This window comes from Phasianus colchicus, chromosome 2, assembly GCF_987193195.1.
Source record: "Phasianus colchicus chromosome 2, bPhaCol1.hap1.1, whole genome shotgun sequence".
Taxonomy (NCBI): Eukaryota; Metazoa; Chordata; class Aves; order Galliformes; family Phasianidae; genus Phasianus; species Phasianus colchicus.
In genome coordinates, this window is record NC_143437.1 from 48,967,496 (window position 1) to 48,991,267 (window position 23,772).

General features: G+C 34.8%; 1 protein-coding gene across 10 annotated transcripts in view; it reads right to left on the reverse strand.

Annotated features, from left to right (window-relative positions):
- SYNE1 (spectrin repeat containing nuclear envelope protein 1) overlaps positions 1-23,772 on the reverse strand; it is a 289,372-nt gene that overhangs the window by 45,403 nt on the left and 220,197 nt on the right. For all 10 annotated transcript variants that reach the window (XM_090135604.1, XM_090135609.1, XM_090135608.1 and 7 more), the window contains 17 exons: positions 23,284-23,457; positions 22,751-22,882; positions 20,650-20,846; positions 19,323-19,455; positions 18,816-18,998; positions 18,015-18,164; positions 16,763-16,939; positions 13,757-13,912; positions 11,401-11,556; positions 10,533-10,703; positions 9,352-9,485; positions 7,840-8,044; positions 6,533-6,715; positions 5,310-5,456; positions 4,134-4,288; positions 3,621-3,768; positions 44-138 (listed from right to left, as the gene is read on the reverse strand). In XM_090135604.1, coding sequence (XP_089991730.1) covers positions 44-138; positions 3,621-3,768; positions 4,134-4,288; positions 5,310-5,456; positions 6,533-6,715; positions 7,840-8,044; positions 9,352-9,485; positions 10,533-10,703; positions 11,401-11,556; positions 13,757-13,912; positions 16,763-16,939; positions 18,015-18,164; positions 18,816-18,998; positions 19,323-19,455; positions 20,650-20,846; positions 22,751-22,882; positions 23,284-23,457 — 2,696 coding nt within the window. The remainder of the gene's footprint in view (positions 1-43; positions 139-3,620; positions 3,769-4,133; positions 4,289-5,309; positions 5,457-6,532; positions 6,716-7,839; positions 8,045-9,351; positions 9,486-10,532; positions 10,704-11,400; positions 11,557-13,756; positions 13,913-16,762; positions 16,940-18,014; positions 18,165-18,815; positions 18,999-19,322; positions 19,456-20,649; positions 20,847-22,750; positions 22,883-23,283; positions 23,458-23,772) is intronic.

Sequence of the window (23,772 nt, forward strand, 5' to 3'; positions counted from 1 at the left end):
TACTTCACACAGCCAGCAGCAGCAAAAACACAACAATGTCTACCTGTCATCTACTTGTCCTTGTTCCAGGAGGTGCTGTCCATCAGAGATGATTGAATGCAAAATCTGCTGACGGCTGAACATCTCTGCCTGGAATAGCTGTTGCACAAGAGACAAGGATGGAATTATTGCTTCTAGTAATGATTATTAATTCTTTGAGATTTTAAAAAGTTGTTTAAAAGCTAAACAATACCAATGGAAGCTATGAATTATGTCTATGAGTACAACTGTGACATCAGTATTATAATTTACAAGAATATCTATACAAAATATCTATTGCATGAACACAAGAGCACATCTTATTTTCTCACAAGTTTAAGAACATTCTAATGCTTTCCCTTGTTAAATTTAATTAATGTCTGCAGGTTGGTAGAACAAACTTTTAATACAATTTTATGCAGTCAACAGAATTACTTTAAAACAAATGGTTGGCCAAGTTAATGTGCCAGAAATAAATTTTCCATGCTTTCCAATTTAGTTTAAATTTTTTCCCACTTGCCACAATGAACTTTCTGTAACACTTTTAAAACTCCTGTATTACTTAAATGTTACTTTATGACCAAAAATTATCTAGGTACTACTTATGCAAACACTGCTTAGATACATAATACTTAAATTTATTTTTAGAAACATCTTTCCTTATTTTGGTACCTTCTTGTACAATGAAGTACAGTCTAGGTGTCAGTCGAGGACTGGACACATTCCATGCTCTAAAGGTTTTACAGACAGATTCAAAGGAAAAGTGTGCTAGTATGAAGATATATTTTTTTCTTTTATTAGTAATGATGTTCTAAATTGATATTTACCCTGCCTGAACTGAAGCCAAGGTTCTCCAAGTGAAATATCAACTGGCAGCTCTGCAATTAGATTTCTCAAGAATACTGTATGTACTTCAGGACTACTACATGACACAGTAGTTTTTCAAAATGCAATTCTGTGTCTCTGAATCACTGAACAAATTTTGACATTGTTACTCAATTCATGGATTTTCCTATAAAAAGAAACAGTATTGCCTAATTTTCTTGAAGATGCCTTTGATAGTGTTCTTTGAATATTTTTGGCACTTATGAATGACCAAGCCAAGAATAGAGGGAAAATAATATGTCTGTTGAGCAATTTCACCCAAACCACATACTATGGGTTTGAGAATTTCAGAAAGCTGACTAAGAAGGAAGAAATTTCAGTTCCTATCACATCTATTTCTGTCAAGCTGGAAGGGCATTGGATGGATCACAAGTTTCTAACAGTATTGTTGAAAGATTAAACAGAACATAACTTTTAGGGAAAGAAAGGAGGAGGGAAAGAAAGGAGAAGGAAAAGAAAGGATTTTTTTTTTTTTTTTTTTTGAGAAGATGGTAATATATTTTATATTTTGAGAAGACAGATGAAATAAATAAAAGGTTATCAAGTACGAGAAACTCTGTTTATAGAGGATGTACTCATGTCCTACAGAAAATCAGAATCATTCCATGATTATCTACTTGTTCTGTGCATGCACATTAACAATCTCTTCATAAAAAAACAGATATTCTGTTATGTGGGACCACTTGCAATTCCAATTTCTTCTCATATGAGGAATTCAAAGAATCAGGAAAGGGGGGTAGGCATTGGAATACACAGTACCTGTACACTGAGGGAAAAAGTTTTGAAAATGTATTGGCAAGCAACCCTTTCTTTCTCCACCAGCTCTTTCGCAAGTGCTTGTCTCAGTGCACTAGCACTGTGTAAGAGTCTCAAGTACCAAGTACCAGGTTTGTAGATGAACACCTGAACAATTGCACAAGACTGACTACATGGTTGTCCTGAAAGAGTTATTTGACACAGATGCCATGATATTTGGAAAACTGTTTGAAAATTTCAGTAGGAAGTTATTTAGAAATAAGGCCACTGATGTAGTTGTAATCCTATTCAAATAAATACTAGCAAAATTAAGAGTCAGTACTGGAAAGCAGATAACAGAACTGGATGCATCCTAACATCCATTCTGGGAATACATGTGGAAACAGTATTTTCTCATTATCTTCAAGAAAACATAGAGAAACAATCTGTAGAATCTTCTCAAGAAATTTAGATTTGAAACTCTTTCAGCTAGGAGAAGTGGAAATTAATTTCTTCATGAACATCAGAAGACACTGCAAAGAACACTGACCATGAAATAAATTAAAACTGCATAAAATGTCAAAAAGCTTTGTGTTAACAAAAAATTACATTTTTCAACATTTTTTGTTGATGAAATGCAGCATTTAGAGAAATGGATATTCCTTCTCTACATTCTGAAAAATGACTTTATATAGCTGAAAGAAGTAAAGCTTTTACAGAGTGCCTGAGTAACACTCATCCAAGTGTAATGCTTCAGCTAGCTGAAGCAGAACCAGGTTTTAACAGGGAATTAGTATAGGATCTCAAAGCATGTGCAACTGCATGCAAAAAGATCCTTGCTAACTCCTTTCAAGAATTATAGCTGTGACTGAACATAACAACAGTAGTAAATTATCAATTTCTGAACATTTAAATCTCAAAAAGCAGAGACATTACAAAGATTCTCTGTCCAGTTAATGCTTGTGGCACTGAGATGAAATGAAATGGATAAGATTTGCAAAAGCAGATGCAGTTAAATGCTAAAGCAAATGTATATTGAAGTAAGCAAAAAAAAAGTTCGTGAAGTAATTTCTGCTATCAAACACCCATCCAAACACTGTGTCAGATACAAGACACAAGGGGTAAAAGGACATGACTCCTCTGTGATTTTCCTGAGTATCTTGGTATTTCAGCTGAAAAAAATGTGAGAAATGAAATATTGTTTGCCACATGGGAACTTTGGTATGAAAATTGATTTGTTTTACTTAATGTTCACTAGGATTCCTGGCAGTAACAATGTGGACGGAGAAAAAATGTGCACTGCTTGACATCACCAAAGAATCTAATAGGCATCCTTCTTTTTCTCTGCAGCAAAAGCTAAGCTAGTTCTTAATCTCTTGTAAAAAGTCTGCAAACAAATGACCCCAGCACAGAGAAAAGATCAAATCAATTTTTTCCAAGAGAACCAAGGAACTGCTTCCAAAAAGATCACAAATGGAGGCAGCATGATGAGTTATATAACTCAGTTTTTGACAGAAAAGTCTTCCTTTAACATGTTTTTCAGATGCTGTGTATGTTGGTCATTTAATGGCAAATGAACAAAACCAGAATAAAATGAAAGAAATCTCCAAGTAGGACTGAAGATAAAGGGTCAAAATGTGAGGATAGTTACGTCTTATGAGAAGACCAATAAAGCATTGATTCCTCTGGTACAAATCAATCTGAAGCACACCACGTACAGAGGATGAACATTTAGAGAAACAGCAATATATTGTACAAAAAAGGCAGACAGAAATCCAAGCCCTCCTCCTAACTGGCTAACACTGATATATTTGCATGCTGTTGTTTTTAAATTAAGATATATTCAAAAAATGATAGCAATGCAATTCAAAACTTACTATTATATTACTCCACAAAAGAATGAGAGTTCCAGTTATGCATAAATTGAATACTGATGTACTCTACATGGTTGTAATAATGCATAAATACACACAATGACTTGCCTCATGTGCTCTCTGTTGCTCTAAAAGACTCTGGTAGTTTCCTGAAATCTCTGCTGCCAGCTTCTGTTCAGTCTGAACTAATAAATCCATCCAAGTTTCACATTTCTCCAAGAATGTCTGCTGCTGTAGCAAGAAAGACTGCAGCTTACTGGAAAAAAGAAAGATGAATCCAGGTAAGATCTCCTGTTCTCACACACAGAATTGAATCTTGCAATGAATTTTCAAGCAGTGAAAACAGTGCTGCTTTTTCACAGTCAGTTGCATTATTTCTTTATTTAGATAACACTAAACATATATATATATATTTTTTTTTCTTTATATATATATATATTATATATATATTTTTTTCTTTCTCCTCATGTCAAATTCTGATTTGTGACAAAACCACAACTCACTAGCTTCACTCTTTTCTCTTCAGTACACAAGGAGAGGAGCTTTGGTTAATTAAAAAGTGTATTTTCTAGCTATTGTAATCTTAGAAAAAGCTATACAACAATCTTTAGCTATTCCCACCTGAATCTCTCTGTAGTCTGAGACGAGATCAGAGACCACTGTCTGTTCAGGTTCTGGATTCTTTTGATTTCTTTATCATTCAGAGGAAGCCTGTATCCCAGCTCGTTTAGACGGTCCAAATCTGGGGCCATGCTGCTGAACTTCAACATCTGACTCTGCAACAAGCAATAAAAGAGATAACAAGGAGGTTTGATAATTACACCACTATACTACTATTGTAGTATATACTATTGAGCTAGCACTCAAAGAAATTTGGTATGGCCTTGGTTGCCACTAAGCAGCAAGTAACTCCTATGCCAGGGAAAAATTTCATTTCCAGTTTTCTGCCTCTCAGTCCAGAAGAATTTAGTTAATGCTTAAACAGGAAAAGAGAAATTCTGCTTGCATATATTGCTAAACTAAGAATATACATCTCACAAATGCAAAAGTAGGATAGTGCCTGACACAAGCTTTTATCCTTGTTTCTTAACCTGAATGCTAGGCTAGCAAATCCACATCGAATTTATTCACCCTTTTAATAAATAAATAAATAATGTTTTACTGTACAGAATTATCCAGATCGTTAATTTAGGAAAATGCACATTTATTAGCATGCCAAAAGTGGAATAAAATGTATAGTTAATTAATTGTAAAGGAAATGTTAACTGAAGATTAAAATGAAAAAATACCAGCCTAGATGGCAAAAGCTATCAACTTCCTCTCAGAGACTCTTAAAAAAAGAAAAATTGCCAAAACACAGAGTAAGAGCTTAGAAATATATATAACATTGTACACAGTATTCATTATACTTCAGTTTAACAAGATACCAAAAATGAATAGATGAGTTGGTTTCTGAATAGAATATGAATGAGTAAGGAACTTTGTACATTCAAAATAAGTTGAGAAAAGACTAAAATAAAGGACCCTCCCCCCTCCAGTACTAATATTTCCACTCCCATTTTTTATTTGATATTCATTTTAATCTACAGAGTTTGCTTTTCTTTTTCTTCTTTACTCAGAGACATTGTAACAGTTCCTGACTGCCATCAAACTTCAAATTCTTCATTCTTACTTTGCAGTAACAGTTAGTAACAGTTCCTTAATATGTATAGAGAGTACATATGATATTTGTGCATACTATGTGTAAATTAACTAGGCTAACATAAAAAAAAGAACAATTTCTCATTTGTTACTCACTTTGAGTTCCTCCATCCTACTCTGTATTGCTGAGAGATCAGATGCGTGACCAGGATCCTGTCCTTTCAGTTTTGCTTCTGCTTCTGTTACCCAGGCCTCAAGTTCTTGCAGGTTCTTAGCAAATGTTTGATAGTCCAATACTCCAGCCTTCAATCAAAAATGACCCAGAATTTAGTAACTTAAGCTACATATCATCTAGATCGCTGTTATGCTCCTGATTATTCTCATTATAGCTATACAGCTATAATATATATATATATATATATATATAGAATATATATATTATAAATATATATAGCTATAAATACATCTCATTATAGCTATACAGTTACATATATACAGCTATTATAGCTGTATAGCTATAATGAGCTGTATTTGTAGCTATATATATATATATATATATATACACAGCTATACAGGTGACAATAGGCAAGGAGCAATTGCAACTGTTGCACAGCTTACAGACTGTAGATACAATGTTTTGGTTTTTTGTTTTGTTGTTGTTGTTTTAATAAATTATTATTATTTTATCATAAAGATTTTGCTGTAATGCCTGCACCAAGTGAGAAAATTAGATTTTTGATCATTGCAAAAAGGCAGCATTTCAGTACCAAGACTTCCCTATTCTAAGACAGATAATCTTCTCTAACTTCCTTTTATAATGCTACTTCCTCAATTTAATTTATTTTGTGAACAAAGAGAACCACTAGTTTCAGTTATTGAAGTAGTCTTTGTACTTCAGTGCCAAGTGAAAGAAGCAATTAGCAACATCTAATGTACAGGCTTTGAGACAAATCATAGGTGTCAGTATGGTCACCAACATTAATAGGAATCACTGCTACGCAGTTGTTTTGAATCTTTCATTGTTTAACACTACAGAACAAGCTAGGAAGAGAGGAGGCTGTTTGTGGGGAAGCAGTAGTTGTGAATCCAGACATTAGCACTATTACTGTTTTCACAAAGAATGTAGCCTTGGCATTCCAGATACACGCGTTCCCCTGTGAGATTTGCTATCCTCTTCCCAAAACATGGACCTTCTTACAAGGTCTCTGTATTTCACTTCAGCTTATTTTCTACTTTCTGCTTTGGATTCCAGGGAAGTCTGGAAAATGCAGATGAACAGGTAACATTACTCTCTTTTCCCAGGTGGTTTTGGATAATCTACGTATTTTCAGGATCAACAGGATGATAAGGTGCAAAAATTGAAAGCACTCTCTGCATACCTGAAGTACAGTTTGTTGCTTGCATAGAGCTTGTTCTAGGGCTAACAGATTCTGGTTTAGAGACAGCCGATCAGACTGTATAGCTGCTGCTGCCGAAGTCTCCACCCGGCTTTTTAACTCCTCTCCCAGTTCCTGAAGAACGATCAGTGAATCCTGTGCTGTCTTTATATCAGCAAGAAGGTCCTGTGGCAACACATTAAATAAAGATATGAATAGTTAACCTGACACTCAGCTCATGCTATTCTCTCTTGTTATAAAGAAGAAACAAAATGAATAAACACCACCTGTGCATAAATAATTTATTTTTACTGCAATATTTCATTGGTATTCTGCAAACAAAGGGAATGATATACAGAATAAAAATTCTTGAATTATGTATGTGCAGAGGAACAGAAAAAAGTGACCACTCAGCTGTCATTGAGCAAGCCAGAGTTACTGATGAGGCAACACTTGTTGAAAAGAATACTTTGGATTTACTGATATGCTGGTCCTAAGCAGTGGCAACTCTCACTGTGGATCAACTGAGGTCTGACTAGGCCTCCCTTTTTATCCTGTTATGAATTACCAGGAAAGATTAAATATTAACTTTTGTAAATTGTGTAATGTAATGGATAAAGAATGTGACATCATGACATAAAGTAAATATCAGACTGAACTATCTGAATTGCCGGTCAGGCATATTATGGCAGCAAATGTTCAAAAAACTCATTAACAGGTTAATTTTTCTCCTTGCAATTATTTTTCTTACCCTAAGACAAATACGATTTTAGGTTTTTTTAAATTTAAAATTAAATTAACCAAAACACATCGAAATGTATGTAATCACAGACAGGAGATAAACTACCCTACTGCTCTGAGACATGGTTTTAAAAATGGAAGAACATCAAGGAAGAATGTCAATGACATCCAGAAAACACCTTGCATCTTTTCATTCAGAAAAAGTGATTAGCCTTGACTAGTGGAAATACAGATGAAGGCTTCTATGTTTCTGGCTACAGTAAAAATCTCAGTGGATTTGGTAGAGAGCTAAAGCAAGAAACCTTTTGGTAAGTGGGGAGTAAGACTAAATAAGTGATAGAATTTATCCATCTTCTCCAGAGAAATGACTTTAGTAAAAGATTCTAAAACAACAAAGCAACAAGGAATAGAGATTTTGTAGTAGAGGTAAAACTGTCTCTCTTGCAGATATGAGATCCTTCAGAAAATTTGTATGCAAGCTTCCAATACACTAACTACATTGTTTAGTAACTGTTTTTGACTTTTAGCTCACAGAGATGTGAAAAAGTGTAAAGCTTAAGTAAACATACATTGCAGTCTTGAATCCAGGTGGTTACTTCATCATCAGCAATGTCTTTACTAGTGGCAGTCTTCAACAACTCATTGGTCTGGTCTTCTCGTAAACGGACAGTAGAAGAGCACTGCTGGTAACAGTCTTTGTACCTCTGCCACAGCTGAAGGAGACCTTTACTGGAACATAGTCGCTCTGCAATCTCTTGCATAAGGTTATTCCACCTGTTGAAGAGATCAGACAAATGACCTAAGCCTAGTAGTCCATTTATACCTGCCCCCACTTCCTTGCTGCTGTTGACTTAGTGTTGTGGCTTTTCAGAAATTTGGTATTAATCAAGATTCAGACATCAGGGACAAAAAAGTAATCAAATAAATACATTGATATGACATTCTGACATATTACACTAGGTCTGGTGCTGAATATTAATGTTTGAGGTCAAAGATTGATGGCACTTTTTGAAATGAATCTCCTACTATTTTCACTTAGCACAGTTCAGTTTGTCACAGAAAGCCAGTCATGACTGACCATGAACTGCAAGCGCCAGATTCCATCAAGTCTGAGAGGCCCAGACCAGGTGTAAATATGAAAACATACATTCTGCAGCAGTTTACTCCCAAACTGTTATAGAGTCCCTAAATTCATAAAGCCCTATTCTAATTCTTCTTTGAATTACTGGCTCTAATGGCACTCTTTAAAAGTTACTTTCTCAAATGTAATGTTTCTGTCAATTTTTCTCATTATTTAATTTAATAAAAAAAACTAAGGGATATCACAGTATTTCAATTGTAGATGAAAAGATTAGTAAAGTGATTTTTTTTTTTTTTTTTTTTTTCCAGTCATTACTACCGGTTCAGTTAAATCTTACAGTATCTTTTCTTCACAGTTCCAATTTTCAGGACAGGATGAACCAAAGGAAATTTGGCATAATTATGTTTTTCCAAAAAAGAAAGCAACAAAATAAACTAAACACTCGAGCCCAAACTCGACAGTTTTCCCACCAAAACATTTTTTAATCTTGGAATTCATTTTCTGTAGCTTCTCTGAGTAAATCCTCAGACTGGTTCTAGTCTGGATTCAAAGTTGGGAAAGCTATTTGCACAGTACTGGCAAAAACTTAAATCTTATAGAGAAGAGTCTGTCACACTATTCCTACCACTAGACATTGTAAGCTGAATCCTAGTGAAATTGATATGCACAGCAAATAAAACTTGTCACAGACTTTCAAAACTTTAAGTGCAGTATTATCGTCTAGCAGGGGATGCATCTTTGTTGATGATTTGACTGCAGCCATGCACAGAACAAAGCTACAGACAGTAATACCCAAATCCTTTGCTAGAGAAAACAATCCTGCATTTGTTATTTGTGACAAAATGAGACAGTTATTCCCTAGCAAAAGGAACAACAACAAGAAACAAACAAACAAACAAAAAAACCCCCATAAAATAGCAAAGAATAATAAAAATAAAAATGATTGAAAACTGAGTAAATGAATCTAAAAAGTACAGTTCAACTAAAATATGTTTTCTACCTCATATTCACTTCCTTCAAAGTGGTGGTAAGTGTTTCAGTCACTGGTGAGTGACATTCTTTCAATAGCTGATTGGTCACGGAACCAAATTTCTGTAAGCTACTTTCTTGTTTTTCCAGTTCATCTTGTAGGCTCTAAAACATATAGAAAAATAAAGTCACAGGAAGTATTTAAAATGATATATGATGTACAAATTCTTTAAAAAGTTATGTATCAATTGCACTGTATGGATAATGAATGTAAAACTAGATGTCTTGTGTTTCGTCTAACTAGAAAGTTGTTTAACGTAAAGACTGGTTCTAGCTCTATTTAACCCAGTTGGCAGGTGTAGCAAAAACTACATTTTTTACCCAATATATTCTAAAAAAGTAACAATTTTATAAAAGAAATTATTCTAAGCAAATACTGTTGCACAGACTGCATAAGTGCATGGAATACCTTCAGAAATAAACTCAACTCATGGAAGATATTAAATTAAATCACATTTCCTGTCTAGAATTAGATGGAAAATTAACAGCATGTTATTGGTCTTTGACTTAATTCATAAATCTGATATCTTCAAAATTAAAGTGATTTTTTTTTTTTTTTTTGCTAAGTCTTCTCTGATAAGCAATAAATAAATAAATAAATGAAGACATAGAGGATTGGCTGTAAAGTGTGTAACAGATGCTCTTTATATCTCGGTTCAGAAAGTTTGATCTTCTGATCACACAAAATATTTAAATGATAATGCAGACTTAAATTTGCTGGTAAATATGATTAATACAAGTTCTTGTTACTTTAAAAATCTGGAAATCTTTGCATAATTACTTTTGATTATTGAATGCTGAGAACACCTTTCTTTGAAGCAAAAGTTTGGTCTATATAGTCTTGATCCACCGACATAATTTCATAAAAGGAGTTTCAGCATTTGGAACTCTTCTAGCTCAGAATATAAGCAACATCAACAATGTACTACGAAAACAACTATCACTACTTTATTTATATAGAAAAATGAAAAAAATGCAATGGCCATTAGATAAAGTGTTATCTAAATGTCTCAAGTTGTTAATGTGCTAGTATCCACACATTTTCATAATCCATCAACTAAAAAGTATATTTATCTGCATCCATAAAATGAGGACAAAATTCATCCTCAAATCCATCCTTAGTATGTGAAGTGGTATGGTATTCCAGTTTACCTGTAGGTTATCAACTTGGACTTTCACAGCTTCCAAAGAGCCAGTAAGAAGATAAAAGCGGGACAAAGAATATCTGGCTTCCATCAGGTAACTATTTAGTTCTTCATAAGTTACTTTGTAAATGCTCCACTGATCAAGAACAGACTGCAACAATATTTTTAGTTGGCTAACCTAGGAAGAGGGACGGAGGAAAAATAAGGTAAATGAACAACATAAAAGTTATTTGCTTTTGTTTAAATTATTTCCTTCCTTTTGATCTCAGATACTACTTGTTCTGCATGCCTAAACTTAAACCTGTTGGAGGGAGAACATTCTGCACTGTCACCTGCTTGGCTTGCACTGCGTTCTTATGCAGAAAGTTCAGTTTTATAGAATCAAGTCACAGAAGAGCAGGATGGCAAGGACTCAGAATACATGAAGTCCATTTTACCTTGCTTCAATAGGTTCAAGATAAATTTCTTGACTCCCTAAGGCAGGCAAGTAAGCCTAGGAAAGTCAGTAGACAGTCTGGCTTTAATGTGCTGCATTCTACCTGAAAGGTGGACTGATGTTATCAATCTTTGGATGATGACAACTACTACTGATCTCCTCCTTACTCTGCCTTACTTGTGCTTGAAGTTACTTATATTTGGTCCTTTTCTACTAAATAGTAGGAAGCATCTAAAAGCTTCAATTTTAAGAATGTAAAAATATCCTAAAATAGTAAATATTACATCCATCTTATGTGGAATATATGCACAAGCTTGGAGACAGATAAAAACAATTTATAATCTCTTCCCCTACAACACAGAAGAAATACATGAGCTGCAAACTTCTACTTATCCCTTTCCTATATGCTCTGATTTCTGAAGTTTGATTGTTGTTTTACCATGTGATCCAAGCTGGCCCAGGAATGATTGATTTCTTGCAGTGTATTCAAAACAGCAGAAGAGGCTTCTTCCTTCTTGTTTTGTATCAAAGACAGACCACTTTTTTCTATGCTTTCTAATTCTTTTTCCTTTGCTCTTATTGATTCTTCTAATTCCTTAAAAGAAAAAAGATGACACCTGAGATTTTTTTTTTTTTTTTTTTTTTTTTCCTATACTTGGGTAGACTTGTGACAAAAAAGATAGTCATATGCTCCTCAGTTTGTACAATATTAAAAACAGGAAAGACACACTTACATACTTTGTTGTTTGTTTGTTTTTATTCTCGAGAGAATAATAACTCATCAGCAATTTTACTGAATATTTTAAGGTCCCTTTAAATCACAGTTGCATGTCTTTAATTTAAATAAAAGCATGTCCTCTACATTAAACTTCTGCTGTGACCATCTGCTCTCATGACAGAGTCCAAATTTAATTAAAAATAGTTTAGCAGTTTGAATACATGGGAAAATTGTGTGTCATAGTTTGTCCCAGAACACAGATGACTTTTTAATTAATCCAAAATTGGCTCAAGGTTCTGGAAAAACTCTACCATCCAAAGAAAAGGACAAGATGACTTTCTAATGAAACATGTCAATTTGCCGTGCCTCCCTACACAAAGTGCAATCTTTATTCTTCTGCCATTTCCCAGCAAAGCCCCTTCCTGAGGACTGAGCCTTTGGTGTATGTTTACTCTTGCAGTTTTCTTCTGTATTATTTCAAATTTTTGTCTATAACTTATAGCAAGGATCTCGTTCCAGATTACAGCCTTGAATAACACTTTCAAAAAATTATTACTAGCAATTTTTATTTATTTTTTTTTAATGAAACACTTCTCAATTGCTAGTAGCAAGTTTGGCTTTTCAACAAGCAGAAATAAGAGTAATTTAGATTTGAACAAAATCACTTCTAACTTCAGAAGGCAAAATGAACAAGAGCTTCAAACATCAATAACAGCAAATATTTCTGGTTCTCTGTGAAAAGAGATATCTACTAAATCATTCTAAAGACATGGAAAATTAAAGATTCATTATTGGTTTTGATCTGTGATGAAAAATAAAGGTGCCACTCGTTATTATGACACTAGGCAGCAACTAACTGTTAATCAATAAGCTGGAGCTTTTGTACTAGTTGAACGGGGTACTTGAGAGAGTCTGGTACTGTTATTTCTAAAACAATTTGTTTCTCTGATGATCAAAGTCTTGCCATTGTAACTGACTGCCTAAGCATGTTTGCTAACCTGGCTGACCAAAAGAAACCGAAGAGATGATAAATAAGATTCAGCTTTGAACTACAGGCAAGCATAACTTGCCAATTCTGGCAGGCTACAGTGAATTACACTTGATTCAGTTGTATGGGCTTACTATGCTGAAATAATAAAGACAGTTTAACTGAAAGTAGGCATTGGCTCCAGTTTGAAAATCTGAGTTAAGAACTTTAGAAAACATAAAAGTATGATTTCTAACATATCTGACCTAATAAAATAGTTGTCTTTACAAAATCAAATATATGCTTAATACACTGGCAAATTTACAATAAACCCTAGTCTGGCAGCTCCAGAAACAACCTTCTGATTATTTAAATATGTGCTATTCCTATTCAGATGCCCAGAGTCCACTGCATATCCCTATTCACTGTTTTGTAATCTTGTTTAAATTTTGCATGAAAAACTGAGATGGCTATGAACTGATCTATATTTTGTATAGCTGAGCTTTTCCTCATGCAATCTTTGCCAATTCTACTTAAGATTACTCTTTATTCTTTTGTAAGTGAAATGAGTCCAACATTGTTCTCTTTTTTGGATAGCTGAATATTTGAGTATGTGTGATTCCAAATATTTTGAAAAGAAAAATACACTCTTACATCTTTCTTTGAGTAGTCCTGAAGAAATAAGAGTACTAGGGGAAGAAGAATAGAATAAATGGGGCAGGAGAGGAAAGGTAGTGATGAGGCAGAAAAAACAAGTTTCAGAATAGTTAAACACAGTGTTCATTACATCAAGTTCCAAATGACTGGCCAAAGAAGAAAGTGAACATTTTCCTTTAAAAGTCTTTCAAGTTCAGTAAGCCTGACATATTTGAAATGACCACACTTTAATACTGAATGTCAAAAGAGTAATGACTTTCAAACATCTTTGAGACAGACATTAATGCTCTTTCTTTACTTAGTTTTTGCACATTAGAAATAAAATCTCTCTCTCACTGAAGTAAAGAGAAATTTAGCCACTGACTTCAATGGTATACAAATACCACAGGGCTTTATTAAGTCTTGTTTCTAACTGCTGGAATTAGAATATTGTTATTTAGGATAGAATTTTACCTGACAGTCTTTCAAAGCATTCTGTACTGAAGCCTGGTCTCCAATTCTCTGCTGTTTTTTCAGCTTCTTCTCTTGGGTTTCAAACCAAGATTTTAGGCACTGCACATTATTTTCATATTCTGCCCAGGATTCCTGCAGACTTTCCAACAGCTGGATCTGCAAAGAAATATGAGTGCATACTTCCTCATACAATTACCTTTAACTCTGGGTCAGTTAAATAAATCAATAAAAATCAACGCTGACTAGCTCCTTCTCAGAATTCAGTATTGCTTTCAGAATTTAAAAACAGTATATGTATTCAAATTGAAATAAACTTGCTATTTGAAAAGAGTTCATAATTAAAAAAAAAAATAAAAAAAAAAATCTGCTTCATCCAGAAATAATTCTATATACATAACTTATTCAAAAATCATGATGCATGGAAAAGAGCTTACACTTTGACAGAATATTTTATGAAACTGAATGCTTTTCAGAGGGTATATACCTCGAGACTCCCCAAATAAAACTAAGTATGTGAAAATACATTATTTCTTGCTTATAAATGTGATAAAGACAACAATTTATATTACCTCCTTTGGCAGCTGGCCACTTTAAAATCACTCTGATTTTTCTGATGTAGGTGTTATTCAATGGAAATTAGACAGCAAATTATTCTTTGAAAGATAATATAAAAAAGCTAAATAACAAAAGCAGAATTTGAACTTGGCAATATTAACATAAAAAGCATTCACATAAACTACTCTAGAGAATGAGTCATCTTAATTAGCAGACCATAGTGACAAGACAATTGAGAGTGAAGCAAGAAAAGCAAGTAGTAGATTAAAAATACTTAGAATAGTTTGGTACAGTAATGTTTGGTTTGTTCAAGTAAACATGACACCATGTGAGGCTGTACATAAGGGCAAAGGAGAAGACAGAGGACCTTCAAAGAAATCATCCTCAAGTCATAAAAAGATAAATCCTAGGCTACAAGGAAATAGTGTGGCATAGTTTGAAGACTTGGGCAGAACTGAGAGCTTCTTACTGATATAAAAAAGAAAAAGAAGTGTGAATGGAACTGGATTCCTGGCTGTGCAGGGCTGGTCTTGGGAAAGCAAAATTTTAGCTGAAGCTAGCTAGTGAAGGACAGAACTCTGCCTGTTAATCATTATAAATGCATGAGCACCTAACAGAAAACCACAGTATAGTCTGAGCCACACAGTGACTTCTTCACTCTGATTCTACTGCCAAGGTCTCCTTCTCATGTCTCTCAGGTCCTTTGGCAACATTGCAGTTTCAAGTAAAACAGGGCAAGAGGGCCCCTTTCACCCCTTCTGGGGGAGAAGGAATGAAAAATGACCCAATTAAGATAAGGAGATAGAAGAAATTTACTACAAATGGTAAAAGAATGTAAGATAATAATAAGAAAGAGAGTTACAATTCATAATTCAAATAAGAGAGAGAGAGAGGAAGGCTATGACTGTGCTGCTCGCTGCACTGATGGAACCTGAAAATCCTCATCAACCAGAATCAGAGATCATGTTGAGGCTCTTGGGAAATGTATTACATCCTAGTGTATCTTCATCTTGGAGACTCAGAACTCATGTGAGACTGCCAAAAAACAGGAATTGCAGCTCCGCAGTGCACTGTGCCTCTGCATCCAACAGTATAACATGATATCATGATACAGAATATTGACATAACCAGGATAGGCAGACTGAGGTACTAGCTATGAGAGAGGAGAGATGAATTAAGAGCTACTTAAATAAGCTGTATGTATAGAAGTCCACAGAACTAGACAGAATGTGTGCAAGGATACCAATGTCATTGTAAGGCTGCTATCACATTTAAAGAGTCATGGCGGCTGGAGGAAGTTTCTGGTGAATGGAAAAAGGCTGTACGTCAAATTCTGTCATAGATCATTTCTGCCTGCATGAAGTAGCAATAAATGTAGTCTTACTGAGAGCAAATTGAGCCTGAAATAACCGATTGCCTTCTATGATGACATAAACAGCAAATGGAGAGTAGTAGATACTGTTCAGCTTGGTTTTCGCAATGCTTTACAGGCCACTGGTAAAAATTTTCAAGGTCTATCTGGCAGCCTCTTACAAGACTGACAGATCAACATGGTGAGTCTTAAATTTGATATTGTTTAATATCTTAATTGATAAACCGAACAACATGATGAACTATACTCTCACCAGGTTCACAGATGATACTGATTTGGAAGAAGTCGCTGATACGCTGCAGAGCAGAGCTGCCATTCAGAGAAAGCTCAACAAGATGGAGGAATACGCTTGTGAATCCTCAAGAAATTCAGCAAAGGCAAATGTAAAGTCCTTCATCCTGGACATGGTAACATGCAGGTTGGCAGAAAGCAACTTTGCTAACAAGGGCTATGATGAAAAATTATTTGAACACAACCAATAAAGCAGCATTGTAGACCATTACTGACGAAGGCTAATCTGGGATCTACTACAGAGAGCACACCCAGCGAGTCAATAAAATAGATTATTCCCTTCTCCTTGACTCTGGTGACCCATTTTGGGCCTTCACAATTGACAAATTGGTGAAGAGCCACTAAAGTAGTTAGGGAGCTGGAGTACATTACTTATAAGAAGAGACTCACTTAATTGAGACTGGGGAAAAGAACATTAAGAAAGGGTCTCATTGCACTCTTCTACTCTTTGTGATTATGGAGAAGATGGAGCTAAAAGAGAAGAAACAGACTCAGCAGAAATTCTGATTGGGCATATGGCAAAAACCTGTTCCCCAGGGGAACAGTGAGACAGGGAACAGTGTTTAAGTACAAGAACAAGCAGCCAGGATAGTTTGTGAAAAATCCATCCTTGCGTATTTTCAGAAGTCATGAAAGCAAGACCCTGTGCAAACTCATCCAACTGTAAAGTTAGTTCTATTTGAATAGGAGGTTGGACTAGATGCCCTGCAGAGACTTCTAGTCATTACTATTTCATTTTTGCATGTATTTTTAAAGTTCACAACAGAGCAGCTGAAGGTTTTCTTTACCTTTTCTGTTACCAAGCCTTGTAGAATCTGCCAACGTCTATTCATTGCTCCGAGCTGTTCTGCAAAATCAGTTTTGTCACTACGTTTACTTTCAACATCTTGGCTGCTAATTTGTAGCACAGATTGGTTCACAAAGTCTATAGTCAATTGTTTGCAATTTAAATCTATCTTGAAACCCTAGAAAAGAAGGAAATAATACTTTAAAAAATGTAATCATTTCTTAGTATCCTTCAGAACAGAGGAGAAAAACATTCATAAATTACATCCCTACTACAATCTTGCTTAAGCTTTTTCTAGAATCTGAACAGCAATTAAAAACATTGATATTTCTCTTCTAAATATTTAGAATTAAAATAGCAGTACACTGCCTTGGGAATAAAGAAATTGCCTGTTTTCCCCAAAGAAAACAAACACGTGAGCAAAAATAACAACAGCAAACTACTAATAGTGGTCTCAAGGATCAGGTTTACCAAAAAAAAAAAAAAAAAAAAAAGTGTATGTATTAGTTCTATTCACTTCATTTAGTGTCAGTTGTTTTTTTTTTTTTTTACTCCATCAAGAGACATTATGGAAAGTATTCTTATAAACAGAGATGAATAACCAAGAAGTAAAGCAACTTTAAGACTCTTGTGAGGACTGAAAGTGAGTTATCCATGTTTCATGTAACTTGCACAAACATCTGGAATGTATCATAATAAATATTCTTCAAAAGAATAAAACTGTTCTGACAGTGAGAATAGAGTCCCTGGGTACAGATCTATTACAGGAGTACTACTGATCTGGAAAAAAGCTTACATTTTATTTGCTCTCTTTCTTAATAGTCAGCTCAAGATATACCATCTTTCATTTTCTCTGCAGATATTGATGAACTGATTAATCTGTAAAGCAGTGCATACTTTCCATACTGTTCCAGGAACAGGCTATGCAGAGAACTTGTGAAATTTTATTTCCTAAGTACATTTTGCTTCTGGACAAAAACTACATCTAATAAGGTGCATATTGCTTTTAATTACCTGGATATTAAAGTAAGTATATTAAAAATTAAATTTCTGCCATAAGTAAACAGCAGAGTAAAATTAATTTGTTTCTTTTCCACTATATCAAATGTTACTCCATTCTAATCATTGTACAATTTTAACATTTCCACAATACACTTTTGTTTGTTTTTTACTTAAATCAGTTCTACTTTACACCTGTATATATATTTAGCAGATAATTTGAAAATAAAATCTATAATATTTCCATGCTATACCTTGTATTTTTGGACATAATCCTGTATGGCTTTTTGTCCTATAATGTTTTTTATACTCTCCTCATCTTTATGAATAACATTTTCCATCAGGGAAATCCAGCTCATAACTTCAGTAATGGCATGGCGAGAAGGAATTTTGTCCATCTGCAGCTGTAGAGATAACAGAATTAAAATAAATGCTGAGAAGAAAATTAACAGTAATTCCTTGCTTTGCATTACCATAGTACATATTCTTTTCCTTGCCTTTGTTATCATTATTCTACACCCCAAATATATTACTGGAATTCATAAAATAATGAAGTGAAAAAAAAAAAATTGAAACCTCTCAATAAAAGATATAACGTATAGCTTCATGCATCTTTATAAGAAAACATTATTTTAAATGTTTCTTCCTATTTCCATTCTTCATGATACAAGCCTAAAGATTCCATCTTTCTCTTCCGCAGACTACCCAGTCTTTAGATTTTGAACAAAAACATCTTCTGAAGAAAACAAGCTGACAGGAGGCAGCACTTTTTTCCATACAGCAGTGTTTCTTAAAAAGCTTACTTGCTTGTCACTTAAAATTTTACAAATGCAACTGGGAAAGTTTGAATTTAGCACCAGTTAGTGCTAGGCAGTATGGGTAGACAGGATATAGATACAAGTGTAGACTTTTCCACTCTAAAGTGGAGATAATGTTGTTCCTATCTTTTCTCAAATGGATAAAGACAATCAGGAAGCAACCAACTTTCAGAGAAGGAGCTAACTGTATGGTTTTAATTTTCTGGAATATTAGAGGCCTCCATTGTTCTTTCTTACCTGGTGCAATTTCTCTTGTACTGTTGGGATTTGTGTGAGCAGCTCTGTCCACTGACTGTCAATGTGGGACAGTCCTGCACGCAACGCTGCAGTATCTACCTTCTTCATTCTGAGGAGCTGGTTCCCAGTACTTAGTACAGAAGATTTCTGTGATGATTTAGCATCCACTTCTTTTGAAAATTCCTATAAGGAGAATTGTTTTTGTGGAAATAAGCAACTACCTGTACTTAAGCATTAAATCTCAGAAAACTAAGAATATCCTCATTTCTCTTTTAAAATATAGTCTATTAGCATTCACCAGTTATATTTCATATAAAGTGAAAACAAAAAATTGTTTTCAACCATAAAAGTAGTTCAGTTCTGAATGTGCAAACACATCAGCTTTTAGAATTTTTTATTTTATTTTATTTTTATTTTTTGCATATTCCTCTTCTGGAATATGATTGCTAAGCTGTTTACTTGTAATCTGAGGGGAAAAAAGGTGCCCTACGCCTATGAATAACTTACCAAAAAGGAATTCAGGTGGTCTCGAACAGTTTCCAGTTCCTGAGGAACTGTCAGAGACTGCTGACTCCAAAACTCAAGTCGCTCTTTTGCAGATTGTAACCAGTGTGTCAGTTCAATTGATTCACTTTGATACCTGTAAAAATGTTTACATAAAACTAAAACACTCATTGCCACTTCTTGCTTCCGAAAGAGTACTCTCTTCCACGTGTTAGAAGAAAATACCCTATATCAGATTTTTTAAAAATAGATTTTTTCTTTCTCTTATCAAATTTCATGATTTTGTGATTTTTAAGAAAGGTAAGGTACCAGGCTGTTCATATTTTAACCATTACACCCATGATTCCTACCAATGACTTCTTTTAGGAAAAACTAAATCTAATGAAGAACTATTAACTCGTCCATCAACCCATTCAGAGGAGCTGTAACAATGCCACAACCCATAGCACACAATCATGTTTTCCACTTTCCACAAGAAGGCTCAGCCTTTCAAAAGCTGTAGAGTGTGTTATATCAGATCAGAAATTTAATGGTTGTTTTTTTTGCTTGTTTGTTTTTTGATATATCTCCACATCTTTCCATATGCTAAGTAAATGTTGGAATGAGAATGACTTTACATAAACTTTATATATAAAATCATTAATGTATCTTTCTTGAAAGGCTAGTGAGACAACAAGACAGAGACACTATGAAAAATTATAAAGAAATCTTGTACATCTCTTAGAGAAAGCACTGCAGAAGTCATATATGAACATTGCTAAAGGCAGCTAAATGTTCCCATCCCAACATGCAATGATACAGAACTCCAAGAACCCAGCAATGGCAATACCAGATTGTGCTGAGGCTACTCATGCTATTTAGCAAAAAATACACTCCTCCTTACCACTGGAAAGGAGGCTTCTAATTTAGTTATCTATATGTCTTCCCACTTTTTCCCACTGACTCTTATCAAGTATGTATTTTATTGTATGTATGAGAATATGATAGCACTTGTACGTAATAGAAGTAGGGTATTTTAGTGTAGTTGAATCATCACATGTATTTCCAAGAACTTTCCTTTAAACGTAGAATATAAAAGTTCTGGGTTCAGAACAACTGAGTTCAACAGTGTAATTAAAGAAGCTTATACTGTTCACTGTATCAGCATTTAAGGATGAGAGAGCACTGGAACAGGATGCCCAGAAAAACTGTGCAATCTCCTTCTCTGGAGATATTCAAAACATGCCTGGATACTTGCCTGTGCCACCTAATTTATAGAACCTGCTTTAGAAGGGGAGTTGGACGTATGATCTCCACAGGTCTCTTCCAACACCTATGATTCTTTGATTACCTTGTCCAGTGCTTCAGTATTGTCTCCAGCCTGTGAAGTTCCTTGTTAACCTTGCTGGTGTTACTTAGCCAGTGCTCTCCCAGTTGGTTCAGCTGACTTTCAAGATCCGAGCAACTAACAGAAAAAAGTAACCTTTTCCCATCATCCAGCACCTGGTATAATTTGGGCTGATATTCAGTCAGGTTAGATCTCAGATGCTGTAATGACAGAGGAGAGAAAGTTAGCTCTGCAAGTTTATACAGCTATATTTTCTCAATATTCCATTTTCTTCTATTGCATTTTGTAGCATGTCCAATGTTACCACTGCACATCGTATTTTTTTCCCTCTCTAGAACTCATTGAAACCAATAAAGCAGATAATCTGATCAATTTTAAATCTAAACATGGCCACAAAAGGAAGGAAAAAAAAGTATTAAAACTTATTTAATAGTAGAATCCAAGAATCTTGATTCAAATAACCTGATTTATGAAACTGACAAGGCAAAGAGAAGAGGAAAATACAAACAATGCCTAGCTTTAAACAAAACCAATGCCAATAGTTAATAGCTGCTCCCACACAATATATTGCTTAAGTTCTCCTCATAACATTAAAAAAGCAGAAAGCTCTCTGGTAAAAAACAGTATACATAGTAAATTCAGATTAGAAAAGAATGGAAAGTAAATTTGCAAGAAAAATGTGTCAGACATCTTTCTGAAAACAAAACAAGAATATCCAAAGTACTTTGCATACTGTCAGACTCAAAAAAAGCACTGGATCAGAACTCTCATTCTGAGAACAGACTGAAAAAAAAACAGGATGTGGTATAAAAATCTGTATTTAAACTACTAGCTGTTATTGCAGGTAAGAAAGAGGAAGATAATTCAAGGAACTGCGGCTGACTAGCTTCATCTTGCACTCTAGAAGGATCATGGACTCCATTTCCAAGAACAAAAAGGAGGAAAAAAGCAATCAGAAATACTCAGTATGGACTGGCTAACTTGACTATCTTCTCTGACAAAACTACTTTGTGGATGAAACTGATTTCAGTTTGGTCTTTGATACTGTCTCCCACAGCACCCTCCTCTGGAAGCTGAGAGTGAAGGCTGAATAAATGTTGCACAGCTCACACTGCTGGATTCAAAAAGTAGCAATCAAAAGCTTAACGTTTGGCTGGTAGTCAGTAATCAGCAAAGTATTCCAAGGATTGTTGATATTGGAGTCCAAACATTTTTTACATCTTAGGTAAGAGCACAGATAATAATAGAGAGCATTCTTGTGATAAATTTGTGGATGGCACTAATATATGGAGAGTAATTGACATATTCACAGAAAAAGGCAGACGGAGTCCAGGGGCACTTTGATAAAATTGAAATCTCAATAAGGCAGGAACCAGAGAATGTTCAAAATGAAATGGAAATTCTGCACCTTGGGCAGAATAACATTCTTTCTAAGTACAGGTTAGAATGGGAACAGCTGGTATATTTAGCCTTGCATCTATCATAACGATTACATCACTAATGTGGCAAATCACAGCACTGGCATACATGAGTAGATGTGTGATAAGCAAACTTACGTTATTTTATTATCCCTATCCATATGGTGCTGGTAAGACCATATCTAGTGCATCCAATTTTGCCCTGTCCTCACCTCTCACCAAGTTCAAAAAGCAGAAACTGGTCCAGGTCTTTTGGAGAGCTACTAAGACATTTAGGGATCTGTAGCACATCTTTAAAAGGAGAGTTGGGGAGGCATACTTGTTTTATGTTGGCAAATAGAAGAATAAAGGCTAGTCTAACAAATTCTAGTAACTATTTGAAGTAGTATTAAAAATACAATGGTAATAAATGCTTCTTAGTAGTGGCACACAACATAAAAAGGATAATGGTTACAAGCTACAAGTTGGAAGGTTTAGATTGGACATTATATGAAATTTTTTCAGTAGAAAGTAGTGCAACACTGCAACTGGCCCTCAGCCTGGCTGTAGGATCTCCATCCTCGAAGGTCTCCAAAGTCTTGTCTGATCTGATCCATTCCAACTGTCCTTCCAACTGGACTCCAGCTAGAATCATGACAGAGGTCCCCTTCCATCAAACTTTTCAATATAAAATAACTACAAAGTACCTGAAAAAGTTTAATCCGTTCTGTGAGCTTGTCTTCCGTCTCTTCCACCAAACCAACAGCAGGAATGTTACCTTCGACAGACTCCAGTTGTCTGGTAAGTTCCTGGTAATCTTCATCAAGATGTATCCAAGTCTGTAAGTACAAATATCTGAGTGTTTATACTTTCTAGACCGGAGTAAATTTTAAATATATTACTTGCTTTCTCAATCTCAAATATTATAGCTGCACTGCTGTGAATGTACAGAAACAGCAGTAAAAATGTCTTAAAAATCTACAGTAAAACACCATCTCTGCATCAAGCATAGCTTTTGGTCAGAATGTGCTTGTCGCATAAAGCTAAGCGGTTCTTTCAAATTTAGAGGAATTTGTGTCACCTGAATTTCTCAATACAAAATTACATGCTGTCCGTGAGCTCCTTGTATGTACAAGTAGGATTGACACCCATCAATTCAGTTCAGGCACAGAAAACCACTGTAGGATGTTCTGGTAATAGATTATGATGGACATACAAAAAAGATCAAAGGAATTATTACCTCTAGAATGTATTCCAGCTCCACACCTCGTTTATGTGCCAGCTTTAATACAGTTGAAGCTTGTGTCATTAGTTCTGAATGTGGTCGAGTTTCCTTCAAAAGGGCAAAACTACTCATCTTTCTGAAGAGTGTCTCTGTCAGGATCATGTGAGACTCCAACCCCTGAAAATACTCCTGATGGAGAAGGGGAAAAGAATAAAAGAAGGAAAGTGCAATTTTTCTTCAATTCATTACTACTAAAACAACAACTTAAGACAATAGCATTATAATCAAGTACAGACAGATATGGAATTGTAAACTTTTCCTTCCAATAACAATTCACAAAATCCAACATGTAATACAAACAGGACAACTGCCTTTTTATAAAAAGTAAGAGATTACTCTTTTCATGCAAATTCAGTACTCTAATTCTATAAACAAACACAGCTTAAATCAGATAAACACCATTTAAAAATTCTGCCACACCAATAAACACAGACTTGCTGTGTA